Source organism: Mobula birostris, chromosome 4 (genome assembly GCF_030028105.1).
Source record: "Mobula birostris isolate sMobBir1 chromosome 4, sMobBir1.hap1, whole genome shotgun sequence".
Classification (NCBI taxonomy): Eukaryota; Metazoa; Chordata; class Chondrichthyes; order Myliobatiformes; family Myliobatidae; genus Mobula; species Mobula birostris.
In genome coordinates, this window is record NC_092373.1 from 196294115 (window position 1) to 196308998 (window position 14884).

Sequence of the window (14884 nt, forward strand, 5' to 3'; positions counted from 1 at the left end):
GCGGTGGTCTCCAACCACCGGGCTGCGCGGAAACGATATGATTTGACGATATGAGTCAGCTGCACCTTTCCTCATTCCCTGTCATGCACTGTTGAACTTGAACCCCCCCGTCGGCCAGTCTGCAAGAATATTGTCAATATTGAACCGGTCCGCGGTGCGCAAAAAGGTTGGGGACCCCTGATGTAGAGAATTGTGAAATTAAATCCTCTCTAGTTCTTTATCAAATAAAAACTAATTTACCCAGAAAAACCCTATAGATTGTAAGTAGTGAAGGACAGTGCTGTGAATTAAAGTCACTCCCACAACTTAGAAGTTTTAAAATGAAAAGTGTAAACTCCCCAAAGATAGTAGTGAAGCCTGCATTTAATTTATTTCAACCTTATATGCTTCAGCCTGTAATAGGATGTGTGCAACTGTTTCATAATGATGACAAAACCTACACACCCCAGAGTGATATTTTCCAGCAAGACAGAAGGAATGATTAAACATGGTATGCACAACTCTATGTCGAGTTAATATAACTCCTTCCCTTCTTGTCTTACCCCCTTCCCCCAACTATCCAACAGTTTTCTGTGTTCTGTAAAGGGGTCTCCCCTTACGCCAATTATCCATTATCCCACAGGTCTTGCCGCAAACCCCTAATTCTTAACCTGAACACCCCCTTAGCTTCTGATTTGCTAAGAGGAAGGCCTGTCCACTGTTGAACTTTTAACAGCTTTGCTAGCTAAACGATCAACCAGCTCTTTCCCCTCAACACCTCTATGTGCAGGGACCCATAAGAAGAGAACATGTAAACCTATATTTTGAATATTAAATAAAGTTTGAAGAGCTTCCAACAGTAAATCAGACCTACTGCTAGAATGACCCGTTTTAAGACACATCAAAACCGAAAAATAATCTCTACAGATTAGAATTTTGCAAGGGTAAATTCCCTCCACCCACTGTCGGCCCAAAATGATGGCCACCATTTCTACTGTATACACTGATAAATGGTTAGTAAGACGGTTCTTTATTGTTACTTGTAATTCAGACACAAAAGCAGCCACACCAATATTCCTAATTAAATTATCTTTTGATCCATTAGGAAAAATGGTTAACATATCACAGTAATTTTCCTTAACATATTGATGGACCAACAGACTCTCAGGCATATCAGGATCCTTAGACTTCATTAAATCATGTAATCTAAAATCAGCTAAAGTTACTGAAGGTGGGGTTACTGAAAAAGCTGCAGTGGCACATATTGCATAATCCAACAGACCCATATCCTAGTGTGATAGGAACTCAGTCACCCAAAGCTAAGAGCACTCATCTTGTACTGTTCCCAACAGTCCCCCAACACAGCTTTAACGGGTGATCATTCCTCTGCCCCCTCAAGTTAACCCAGTATGTTAACGTAGTCATAGTCATAGTCATACTTTATTGATCCCGGGAGAAATTGGTTTTCATTACAGTTGCACCATAAATAATAAATAGTAATAAAACCATAAATAGTTAAGTAGTAGTATGTAAATTATGCCAGGAAATAAGTCCAGGACCAGCCTATTGGCTCAGGGTGTCTGACCCTCCAAGGGAGGAGTTGTAAAGTTTGATGGCCACAGGCAGAAATGACTTCCTATGACGCTCTGTGTTGCATCTCGGTGGAATGAGTCTCTGGCTGAATGTACTCCTGTGCCCACCCAGTACATTATGTAGTGGGTGGGAGACATTGTCCAAGATGGCATGCAACTTGGACAGCATCCTCTTTTCAGACACCACTGTCAGAGAGTCCCGTTCCATTCCCGCAACATCACTGACCTTACGAATGAGTTTGTTGATTCTGTTGGTGTCTGCTACCCTCAGCCTGCTGCCCCAGCACACAGCAGCAAACATGATCGTACTGGCCACCACAGACTCGTAGAACATCCTCAGCATCGTCCGGCAGATGTTAAAGGACCTCAGTCTCCTCAGGAAATAGAGACGGCTCTGACCCTTCTTGTAGACAGCCTCAGTGTTCTTTGACCAGTCCAGTTTATTGTCAGTTTATATCCCCAGGTATTTGTAATCCTCCACCACGTCCACACTGACCCACACAGCAGCTTCAACCTCTGCAACTGTAAGGGTGATTGTCCAGTTTCAGGCAGTAAAACGGAAATGGGACAACCTTACTGCGCCACAACACAATCTTAAAGCCTGTGCTCGTATCACATCCAAACATTTTAAAGCTGAAGAGGAAGCTGATCCATAAGCTACAAAGCCATAATCAAGCACAGATCTAATTAGAACAAGTATAAATGGTCAACAAAAATTTTTGTGTGGCACCCCAAGAATACCCACATGGACACCTGAAAATATTCCATACTTCTTTAATTTTACCAGTTATTTTACTGAAATGGTTCTTCCATGTCAGCTTATTATTCATCCATATGTCTAGAGATCTTATCACTGACATTTCTTCACGGGTTTGACCATATAATTTCAAATTATGTGCAGGTCTATTGATCCTCTTTGTAAAACACATAACTTGTGCTATAGCTACTGAAAGCTTAAAACACCATCTATTTGCCCAGTGTTCGACCTTATTCATCGCTAATTGCATCCTGAATATAATAAAATTGAAATTTCTACCTCTAAAGCTCCATCTACTACATAGAGTGATTTACCCACCCCAGTACCTATCTCAGAGAAAAAAGTCATTAATCATAATATTAAATAATAAAGGGCTACAAATACTGCCTTGTAGGATCCCATTCTCTATCTCACAGAGACCCAAATATACCTTACTGCACAGACCATCCAAATAAAAAAAACTCAGAAAAAAATTATAGTCTTTCCCTCACTACTAATTTCCATAATTTAATTAAAAGACCTTCCTTCCTTAACATATATGCCTTTTCAATATCAAAAATACTGCTATTACAACTTCTTTATTTACCTGTGCTTTCCTAATATCATCTTCCAAACATAAAACTGAATCCAGTGTCATTCTACCCATCCGAAATCTGCTCTGATAAAACGTGCTATCACCTTTCTTTTCCAAACAACAATTCAAACTCTCTGTTACCATACATTCTATAAGTTTACACAAATGAAATGTTTACTGAACCTCTTGCCCATGCCTGCATGCTTTCATGAATTGATTTGCTGTCATATGATTGGCTCATTAGAAATTTGCATTACCGAGCAGGTATCCCTGATAAAATAGCCATCATGTGTACTGAAGAAAGGTGGAATGGTCCAGATAGATCATTCCAGAACAAGTACATCAAAGTCCAATAACAGAATGAGTAGTTACGGAGAAAGTGTGGTGCAGGTAGACAAACCAATTGCAAGTGCCATGATGAGGTAGACTAAGAAATCACGAGCTCTTTCTCCTATAAGAGATTGGATCAAGACTTTTACGGTAGTGGGTAGAAACTGTGAGCCTGTCATTACCTTTGTACCTTCGGCCTGATAGGAAGAGGGGAAAGGAGAGTATGTCTAGGCTAGGAGCGGACTTTGATAATGTTGGCAGCTTTCCTGAGGCAACAGGAAACGTAGACAGAGGGGGGGGCTGGTTTGCGTGATGGATTGGGCTGCACTCATAGCTCTCTGCAGTTTCTAGTGACCTTTGCAGAGTCGTTGCCATACCAAGCAGGGATGCATCTGGAGAGATGTTTCCTGCAGGGGATCTTTAAAGTTGGTGAGGGTCAACGGTGACATGCCGAATTTCCTTAGACTTCTGAGGAAGTAGAGGCGCTGGTGTGTTTCTTGGCCATAGTACTTACCTCGTTGGATCACAACAAGCAATTGGTGAATGAACAAAAAGAATTAAGATAGGCTACTCAGCTGCCCACTCTGTCTTTCAAAGGGATCATGACTAACCCTATAATTCAGTGCTACTCTCCTGCATCAGTTCACTAAGAGATTTTTTATTTAACTTAGAGATTCAGCACAATAGCAGGCCCTTCCGGCCCAATGAGCCCGCGCTGCCCCGTTAAACCCACGAGACCAATTAACCAACTAACCCGTACATCTTTCAGAATATGGGAGGAAACCAGCCCGGAACGTGCAGACTCCTTACGGAGAGCGGCGGATTTGAATCTGGTCACTGGTGCTCTAACCACTACACTGCTGTGCTGCCCCAGTAGCATGCCCACAACTTACTAAATCTTCGTAACATGTAAGTCTTTAGACTTACCATTGAAATTCTGAGATTTATGGATTAGGCTGTAGGATTTACTATTGAAATTCTGAGATTTATGGATTAAGCTGTAGTTCGTATTGACCTCTTTTGGTTCTGTGTTTTATTTCGTGTTCTCGCCCATTCTTTCTTGTTGACCATTGGTGGGTTTGGGTTTTGGGGTTTGTTGTTCTTGGTATTTCTCCTCGTGGGTGTTCTGTTAATTTTTGTGTTGGGGGTGGTTTCGGTTTTGATGTTTTTGTTTCTTTTCGTGCGGGGGTCGTGGCTGACTTTATTTTAACTACTTCGGTGGCTCTGTCTATTCTGTGGCTCTCTGGAGAAGGCAAATCCCAGAGTTGTATTCTGCATACATACCTTGATAATGAGATGAACCTTTAAACCTTCAGACTGTGGGAGGAAACCAGAACAGCCGAAGGAAGTGCACGCAGTCAAATGGAGAAGGTATAAACTTCCTACAGGGGAAGCTGGAATCAAACCCAGGTCACTGATTACCTAATTGCTGTGTTATTGCACTGCTGAACCCATGTTCCATGATTTCCAATAAAAAGCTCTCTGCCCATTATTTTACAGTTGCATTTTGTTTCCAGTGTAGGACATTAAATGGTTAATAATCGAAAGAGTAATCTTCTTGCCCCAGTTATGTTCCTGTCTTTTATGAGCTGACGTTATCTGTTTGGAACCCAGAGACATTCTTGAATTATAGAAGTAGGATTGTTATAGATTAGTATTCCTCCCCAGCTGAACCGAGGCTTCAGCTCAGCAATAATATTAACTTTTCAAGGCCGGGAAGCAATAGCTCACATTACTGTTGAGGACCTGACTGCTTCAGACAAGGCCGCAAATAGAAGAAGTGCTTACACAATGTCAGGCTGGTGATAAAGAACCCACATTGTTTCCCTGTCTAAAGCAGCAGGAGAGAGTGTGCTTTATTGTGTGTCCTAGCAGCAGGGTCTTGGCAACTCTCGCTGCTTAGGCACTTTATGAATGAAGCTCAGTATAAATCTGATCTGACTCCAGAGTTCCCATTGTAGATCAACAGAGACCGATTGCATCAACGTGGTCTTCATGGCGTTAATTGTTCAGAACACCTTTGACCTTTGGCACATATTATGTTCCTTGTGCTTTAAGATATTGTTAATTCTTTGGATAAGTTTTCTCTTTCTTGCTCTCACTCGCCTCCCTCCTGGTCAGTCGCTTCTTGTTACAATCGTCTCTCAAAATCAATCTCCCTCCCCTTCTCTCCTTTCTCTTTCCATCCCGTCATTCTCCTTCCTTACCCATCGCTCACCCTCCCCCACCACTTTCTGCCTCACTCCTTGTTGTTTCCCTCGCCCTCTACCCCTCCCCTCCGCACACCCTCCCCATCGCCCCCACCCTCCCCTCCCCTACCCTCCACACACACCCTCCCCATTGCCCCATCCTCTCACACACCCTCCCCATCGTTCCCCCTATCCCACATACCCTCTCACACATCCTCCCCATCACCCCACCCTCCCCATTGTTCCCCCCTCCCCATCGTTCCCCTGCTGCTCCTTCCCTCTCTCCTGCCATTTACCCCCTCGCCATCATGCTCCCTTCACCATTCATGCTCTATCTCTGCATTCTCCCCCCCCCCAACTCTATTTCTCCCCCATCCTCCTCCTCCCATCCCAAACCTAGCCCCTGTGATGTTTTTCCAATGGTTGGCCCCTTACAGATTTACAGGGGCTTCAGATGCCTGGATCCTAAAGTCTGGAATTCTATCCCTAAATAATCTCATATCTGGATGATCTAACCCTTCCCTTTGGCCATCATTTCCCACCATTTGCCTGTGTGTTCAGTGTTCTGTGATGTTTTACTGAGCCAACGGTACGATATAAATGCTGTCGTCTTTAATTTGTTCTTTCAACTTCCACCATTGTAACAGAGCTTGGACCACAGTCAAGTCAAGTCACTTTTTATTGTCATTTCGGCCATAACTGCTGGTATAGCACATGAAACAACACAAAAACTACTCTAGACTACAGACCTACCCAGGACTGCATAAAGTGCACAAAACAGTGCAGGCATTACAATAAATAATAAACAAGACAATAGGCACAGTAGAGGGCAGTAGGTTGGTGTCAGTCCAGGCCCTGGGTATTGAGGAGTCTGATGGCTTGGGGGAAGAAACTGTTACATAGTCCGGTCGTGAGAGCCCAAATGCTTTGGTGCCTTTTGCCAGATGGCAGGAGGGAGAAGAGTTTATATGAGGAGTGCGTGGGGTCCTTCATAATGCTGTTTGCTTTACGGATGCGGCGTGTGGTATAAATGTCTGTAATGGTGGGAAAAGAGACCCTGATGCTCTTCTCAGCTGACCTCACTATCTGCTGCAGGGTCTTGCAATCTGAGGTGGTGCAATTTCCAAACCAGGCCGTGATGCAGCTGCTCAGGATGCTCTCAATACAACTTCTGTAGAATGTGGTGAGGATGGGGGGGTGGGAGATGGACTTTTCTCAGCCTTTGCAGAAAGTAGAGACGCTGCTGGGCTTTCTTTGCTATGGAACTAGTGTTGAGGGACCAGGTGAGATTCTCCGCCAGGTGAACACCAAGAAATTTGGTGCTCCTACCGATCTCTACGGAGGAGTCGTCGATGTTCAGCAGCGAGTGGTTGCTCTGTGTCCCCCTGAAGTTACTGGGGTGAAAAGTCAAAGTATAATTTATTATCAAAGTACATTATGTTACCATATACTACCTTGAGCTTAATTTTTTGCAGGCATTTACAGAAAAGATAAAGCAATGGAATTTACAAAAAACTACATAAACAAAAACTGCCAAATTATCAATGTCCAAAATAAGGTAAATTGTGCAAATAAGTGAAAGTAATACTGAGAGCATGAGATCAAAGTTCAAAGTACATTTATTATCAAAGTATGTATACTATATGCAGTCTTGATATTTGTTACTGTACAGGCAGCCACAAAGAAACCCAACAGAACTCATTTGAAAAAAAATTGTCAAACACCTGATGTGCAGAATAAAAACAAATTGTGCAAGCAATAAAAAGTAAGCAAGTAACATTCCGAAGTGAAATTCACAGAAGTGAGTCCACAGGCACGAAGCCGGTCATCACAGCCTCCGGTCTAGTCGCCCGTCAGTTGCAGGCCGTAGCCTCAGTTCAGCACGGGGACAAGTAAACCTCGCAGAGGCACGAGCTGAACACTGGCCCGCCTCTCGCCTCTAGCCCCAATGCTCTGACCTTTACAATCAGGCCCAGCACTTAAATCAGTTAAATAGCAGTTCATTCCTCATTCTTGAACTCGGACCCTGCTACTTTGATTTGCTCTTGGGCCTGGGCCCCGTACCTCGCTTCTATCGCTTCGAATTCGCTCCAGGTCCTTGAAAGTGAGTCCACAGGTTGTTGAATCAGTTCACAATTGGAAGCCAGTGAAGTTACCCACGTCGGTTCAGGAGCCTGATGGTTGAAGGGTAATAACTGTTCCTGAACCTGGTGCTGTAGATCCTAAGGCTTTTGTTCCTCCTGCTCAATGGTAGTGGTGAAAAAAAAGGGTACAGCCTGATGGTGGGGGTCCTTGAAGATGGATAAACGCAGAGGTTCTGTAGATATGGAAGTCCAGAAGAACAAACACAAAATGCTGGAGGAACTCAGCAGGTCAGGCAGTGTCTTTTGAAAGAAATGAACTGCTGACGTTTCGGGATGAGACCTGTCATCAGGTCAGGACGAAGGGTCTCAGCCAAGCTGTCGACTGTTCATTCCTCTCCCTCGATGATGGATGCTGCTTTCCTGTGGTAGTATTCCTTGTAAATGTGCTCAAGGGTGAGAATTCTCTGACCTTCTGTCCCTATATTACTGCTTTGTGTCTTGTGTTTCCATCGCTGTTGTGAAAAGGCTCGACTCTGCTGTAACAGACTCTCTGTGATACCTTATGCAGAGACTAAGTCTCGCTGCTTTGTCCTTACACCAGTAGAGTTGTTCTGTGCTGACACCTACTGAACAGAGTGGCATCATTCCCCTTCCACTCAGTTCTGCATTTGGGATCCTTACTGAAACCATTTTGATTTCTGTTTATGTGGAGCCTTAAAGTTACAAAGCTGGTTTATAGACGCTCTTACTGAAGAACAAAAATTATAACAACTACTAAAGATGACCAAATGTTAATGGTGATGCCTAGTTTAGAATACTGAATGCAGTTTTCAAAGGTGCAATTTAATGTCAGAAAATGTATACAATATTTATTTTCAGAAGGCCTTTGACAAGGTGCCACACATGAGGCTACTTAACAAGATAAGAGCCCATGGAATTATGGGAAAGTTACATACGTGGATAGAGCGTTGGCTGATTGGCAGGAAACAGAGAGTGGGAATAAAGGGATCCTATTCTGGTTGGCTGCCGGTTACCTGTGGTGTTCCACAGGGGTCCGTGTTGGGGCCGCTTCTTTTTACATTGTACATCAACGATTTGGATTATGGAAGAGATGGCTTTGTGGCTAAGTTTGCTGACGAAACGAAGATAGGTGGAGGGGCCGGTAGTGCTGAGGAAATGGAGTCTGCAGAGAGACTTGGATAGATTGGAAAAATGGGCAAAGAAGTGGCAAATGAAATACAATGTTGGAAAGTGTATGGTTATGCACTTTGGCAGGAGAAATAAACAGGCAGACTATTATTTAAATGGGGAAAGAATTCGAAGTTCTGAAATGCAACGTGACTTGGGAGTCCTCGTACAGGATACCCTTAAGGTTAACCTCCAGGTTGAGTCGGTAGTGAAGAAGGCGAATGCAATGTTGGCATTCATTTCTAGAGGAATAGAGTATAGGAGCAGGGATGTGATGTTGAGGCTCTGTAAGGTGCTGGTGAGACCTCACTTGGAGTACTGTGGGCAGTTTTGGTCTCCTTATTTAAGAAAGGATGTGCTGACGTTGGAGAGGGTACAGAGAAGATTCACTAGAATGATTCCGGGAATGAGAGGGTTAACATATGAGGAACATTTGTCCGCTCTTGGACTGTATTCATTGGAGTTTAGAAGAATGAGGGGAGACCTCACAGAAACATTTCGAATGTTGAAAGGCATGGACAGAGTGGATGTGGCAAAGTTGTTTCCCATGATGGGGGAGTCTAGTATGAGAGGGCATGACTTAAGGATTGAAGGGTGCCCTTTCAGAACAGAAATGCGAAGAAAGTTTTTTAGTCAGAGGGTGGTGAATCTATGGAATTTGTTGCCATGGGCAGCAGTGGAGGCCAAATCATTGGGTGTATATAAGGCAGAGATTGATAGGTATCTGAGTAGCCAGGGTATCAAAGCTTATGGTGAGAAGGTGGGGGAGTGGGACTAAATGGGAGAATGGATCAGCTCATGATAAAATGGCAGAGCAGACTCGATGGGCCGAATGGCTGACTTCTGCTCCTTTGTCTTATGGTTGTCTTATGGTAATATACATCCTGAAATGCTTCTTCTTCACAAGCATCCATGAAAACAGAGAAGTGCCCCAAGAATGAATGACAGTTAAACGTAGGAACTCCACAGTTCCCCCTCCCAGTTCCCCTCCCTCTTGTGCGTAAGTGGCAGACAGCAACAATCACCCCTCCCCCCACTGGCAAAAAAAAAAGCATCAGCACCCACCACTGAGCACTCAAGCATGGGCAAAGCAATAGCAAAGACACGGACTAGCGGTTACCCCAAAGACTTTGCATTTCACCTGGCATTCAACGTACCACAGGTTCTCTCTCCCCCTAGTAAGGGAGAAGGAGATGTCTCCATTTTCCCAGCGAGCGGGGAGACTTAAACAACTCGCTGGTTTATGGTGTTAAAAGTCCGTTATGTCGCTTTTTCCGAGCTCTCTGCCTGAATGAAGATCGCAAAGATCCCAGGTCTCCAGGCACACAGCAGATATCCTGACTCCCCCGAAGACACACGGGTCTCCTGACATGACACCAAACCTCGATCTGCCCATCTCCAGAACCCCGAGATCTTAGGCTTCCAAATCCATTCTGGACTCTTAGGCCGAACAACGGCCGGTCCTGAACCCCCGAGAACGGGTCCCATTCCCGCAAAGAACCGAAGTCAGCGTGTAACTCCAGGTCAGAGTCTTCAGAAGAACCCTGAAAGGGAAAAATAAAGATATTAAAGATGGAAATAGAGCTGTTTCCGAGGATGCAAGCAAAGGAGTCGCCGTTTAACGCCATCTTAACTTCGCTCTGCCTCCCCTGATCACCTCCCTACAGGAAAGATGTAAATAAGGTTGAGAAAGTACAGAGAAAAATTTACAAGGATTTTGCATGGATTGGAGGACCTGAGTTATCAGGAAAGGCTGAACAGGTTAGGGCTTTATTCCTGGGAACGTAGATTTGATCGAGGTATACAAAATTGTGAGGGCATTAGATTACAGTAAATGCAAGTAGGCTTTTTCTTTGAGGTTGGGTGGGACTACAACTAAAGGTCATGGGTCAAAGGTGGAAAGTGTAAGGGAAACGTGAGGTGAAGCAACTTCACGCGGAGGGTCATGAGAGAGTGGAACGAGCTGCAAATGGTGTATGCAAGCTCAATTTCAATGATTGAGGGAAATTTGGATAGGTACACAGAGGGCTATAGTCCCGGTGCAGGCCGAAAAGACTAGGTAGTTTAAATGGCTCAGCACAGACTAGATGAGCCAAAGTGCCTGTTTCTGTGCCGTACTTTTCTATGATTCTATGACTCCAAGTCTGGTACAGCAATTCAAATGCAAGGGAATGTGAGAAGCTGTAGTGAGTTGTCAGCTCTGCCTGATACACCACTGGCACATCCCTCCCCACCATGCCTCAACACGCCAGCATCTGTTCTCAAAGACGCCCCACCATCCAAGCCGTCCATCTTCTCATTGCTGCCATTGGGCAGGAGGCAGAAGTTCCTGAAGTCTCAACCATCAGGTTCAAGAGCAGCGCACGCAAAACGCTGCAGGAACTCCTCTGATAACCATAAGGCCATTCAGCCCATTGTACTGTTCTGTACATTTATTATCAAATAAGGTATTCAACCTTGAGATTCTTCGTCTTGCAGGCAACCACAAAACAAAGAAACACAATAGAACCAGTTTAAATGCAAACAGCACACAACGAGTCCCATCAAGCACCCAATGTGTAGGGAAAAAAAGAACATATCTTGCAAACAAATAACATTAACCCGCAGAGTCCCCGAAAGTGAATTCATGGCCAAAGGGCTGCTGTCTGCTCCATCATGGCTGATTTATTCTCCCTCGCAACTGCGTTATCCGGCCTTCTCCCCAGAACGGCAGGATAGAAGCTGCTCTTGGATCTGGTGCTGTGTCCTTTTAAACTTCTGCCTGCTAGCAAAAGAGAGGAGAGAGAATGACCAGGGTCGGATCGGCCCTTGATTGTGTTGGCTGTTCTCTAGAGCAGCTCTTCTTCGGTTGTCCATCGAAATCTGATGACGACGTCCGCTCCTTTAACGGTGAGATCTTTGATGACTACACAGTCCGATCCTGGACCCACAAGCTCTGTTGCAGGTGGGACATGTATATGTGGTAGTGGTGGCAACCGTGGCTGCATTTCTCCTGGCTCTCTTCTGCTGTCTTCTGGTTGTTCTTTCCATCTCCAGAATACGAACCCCGTCCCTACACAGCCGTCGCCAGAGCAGCAGGTAGGCAGGGTCAGTGGAGGGGAGGCTTATTTGTGTGATGGACTGGGCTGCATTCGTAGCCACCGTAACTGATGTACATTGTGGTCTTGGAACTATTGTCACCACAGCTTCAGTTCCTTATAACATGGGTTGAGGCCACCATTATTCGAAGTACCTGAGTAGCTCACCGCTCCCTCTCTCCCTTTCTGTGTTTCAGATCGACTCCATGGGACTCCCATGCTGCTGGAAGGTGTCAAGTGCATCGGCACAGAACTGGAGTACGACTCCGAGCAGAGTGACTGGCAGGGTTTTGATTAGTCGACACCAGGACACAATGCTGCCTTCAGCCTCGATGGTCACCACACAAATGCCACACTAGCTAAGCTGTGAAATATCTTGCAAAGTTCAACCATAGATAAAGACTGTAGCATCTTTCTCTTCCTTTCTCCCTGTTTATTTTCAATCTCATTATCCATCTCTTTTTAAATTTCCCTCCCCACCTCTATTTCTCTCTTCCTTTCTCCTATTTTTCCCTCTCCCCATATATCTTTCTGCCTCTTTCACACTCTCCTTCTCTATTCTTCTTTTTGTACTTTGTTATTCAGCTTGTAATGTAAATTCCTGTTGAGCGTTCAATATAGACAAATGCAATTACTGCCTGTCCTTTGAAAAGTGTAGTGGGAGCATATATGTTGCTGTATATTGGATGAATCTAGGGATTTTATGAATTGAATGTACAATGAAGTACAACGCAGATTGTGTTTATTTTGTGAAATAAATGAAATACATTGTTAAATGATTTGTACTTTTTAAAAATTCTATGAATAAATGGAATGGAGAACAATGATGTTGACCTGGTTGGTCAGCAGTAATCTGATTACCAAGCTAGATGTTTGTTGGATCAAGTTCATCTTAGACCATAAGACATAGGAGCAGAACTAGGCCATTCTGCCCATCGAATCTGCTGTGCCATTCAGTCATGGCTCATTTATTATCTCTCTCAACCCCATTCTCCTGGCTTTTCCCTGCGGCCTTTGACGCCCTTAATAATGAAGAACCTATCAACCAATGACTTGGCCTCCACAGCCCTCAGTGGCAATGAATTCCATAGATTCACCACCCTCTCACTAATGAAATTCCTCCTCATCTCTGTTCTATCTGTCTACCCTGGAGCTTTGGCCTCTGTCCCTAGACCCCCCCCCCCCCGCTATAGGAAACATCCTCTCCACATCCACTCTATCTCAGCCCTTCAATATTCAATAGGCTTCAGTAAGGTACCTGCTCATTCTTTTAAACTTCAGCAAAGACAGGGCACAGCTGTCCCAGAATTATTCTTGTGAACCTCCTCTGGACCCTCTCCAATGCCAGCACATCTTTTCTTAGATAAGGGGTCCAAAACTGCTCACAATACTCCAAGTGCAATCTGACTAATGTCTTATAAAGCCTCAGCATTACAATCCTTGCTTTTATATTTTAGTCCACTCTAAATGAATCCTTACCACTAAATCAAACTACAAGTTAACATTTAGGCAATTCGGTATGAGGACCCTAAGTCCTTTTACCCCTCTGATTTCTGAATTTTCTCACCGTTCAGAAAATAGCTTGTGCCTTTATTCCTTCTGCCAATGTGCATATATTGCCCTGCACCATATTCCATCTGCCACTTTGCCCATTCTCCTAATCCAAGACCTTCTGCAGACTCCCTGCTTTCTCGACACTGTCTGTCCCTCCCCCTATCTTTGTATTGTCTGCAAACTTGGCCGCAAAGCCATTATTTTTGTCACCTAAATCATTGGCATATAAGGTGAAAAGTGGTCCCAACATTGAACCCTGCAGAACACCATTAGTCACTGGCAGCCAGCTAGAACAGGCCCCTTTTATTCCCACTCTTTGTTTCCTGCCAGTCAGCAGATCTTAGTCAAGACTGATGTAATTTCCAGTACACAAGTGTAAAGGAGACAAAATAATTGTTACTCTGGTTCTGAGCATGAAAAAAATAAACACAATGAGATAAAGAACAATAATAATAAACAAAGGCACAATAAATATAAATGCATAGCTTATATACATAGATTGGGTGTATGCCCATAAAGTGATGCTGGATACAGGAGTGTCTACACACAAGGCAACTAATAGGAAATGATAAAGGAGAGGTGATTGGGGGTGTGGAGGGGTGGGTTAGTGGGTGGAAGTACTGACCAGTCTTACTCCTTGAGGAAAGTTTTTGAGTCTGGTGATCCTGATGTGATGATGCCTCCTCGCTGATGGGAGTGGGACAAACAGTCCCTGAGCAGGATGGGTGGGATCCTTCGTAATCTTACTGGCTCCTTTCTAATACTTTTCCGTAGATATGTTCTTGATGGTGGATAGGCTGGAGCTGGTGAAGTGCTTGGCAGGTCTGACTATTCATCTTAAAGCCTTCCTGCCCACCGCAGTGTACTTTCCATACCATGCAGTGGCACAGCTTGCTGGGATGCTGTCTACTGTGTATCTGTAGAACGATGTGAGTAGATGTGCGTAGTCCAGCCCTCTCCTGTCTCCTCAAAAAGTAGAGGCATTGCTGAGCTTTCTCAATTGTGTAGAGTGCATTCTGGGATCATGTGAGGTTGTACGAGATGTGCACTCCCAGAAGTTTGAAAGTGTTTGCAGTTTCTATTGCTGTGTGCTAATGTAAAGGGACCTACTTCATCATGTGTTTCCAAGTACACCGGAACCTCATCCTTAATAATGGATTCCAACATTTTCTCAACCACTGAAATCAGGCTAAATGGCCTATAAATTCCTTGCTTTTGCCTCCCCCCCACCCTTCTTAAAGAGTAGAGATACTTGCAATTTTCCAGTCATAGAAACATAGAAAACCTACAGCACAATACAGGCCCTTCGGCCCACAAAGCTGTGCCAAACCTGTCCTTACCTTAGAAATTACCTAGGGTTACCCATAGCCCTCTATTTTTCTGAGCTCCATACACCTGTCCAGGATTCTCTTAAAAGACCCTATCGTATCTGCCTCCACCACTGTGGCCAGCAGCCCATTTCACGCACTCACTCTGCGTATTTTTTTTATATAAACTTACCCCTGACATCTCCTCTGTACCTACTTCCAAGCATCTTAAAACTGTGCCCTCTCATGTTAG

At 44.3% G+C, this 14884-nt stretch overlaps 1 protein-coding gene across 3 annotated transcripts in view; it reads left to right on the plus strand.

The window, feature by feature from the left end:
• Positions 1-12608, plus strand: part of adissp (adipose secreted signaling protein) — a 122819-nt gene extending 110211 nt beyond the window's left edge. Inside the window, exons 5-6 of one of the 3 annotated variants that reach the window (XM_072256741.1) lie at positions 6897-6979; positions 11968-12603. In XM_072256741.1, coding sequence (XP_072112842.1) covers positions 6897-6979; positions 11968-12129 — 245 coding nt within the window. In that variant the 3' untranslated portion in view covers positions 12130-12603. Of the gene's footprint in view, positions 1-6896; positions 6980-11967 lie in introns of all 3 variants that reach the window. The other 2 variants (XM_072256742.1, XM_072256743.1) reach the window with 2 other exon arrangements.
• Positions 12609-14884: the final 2276 nt, after the last annotated feature.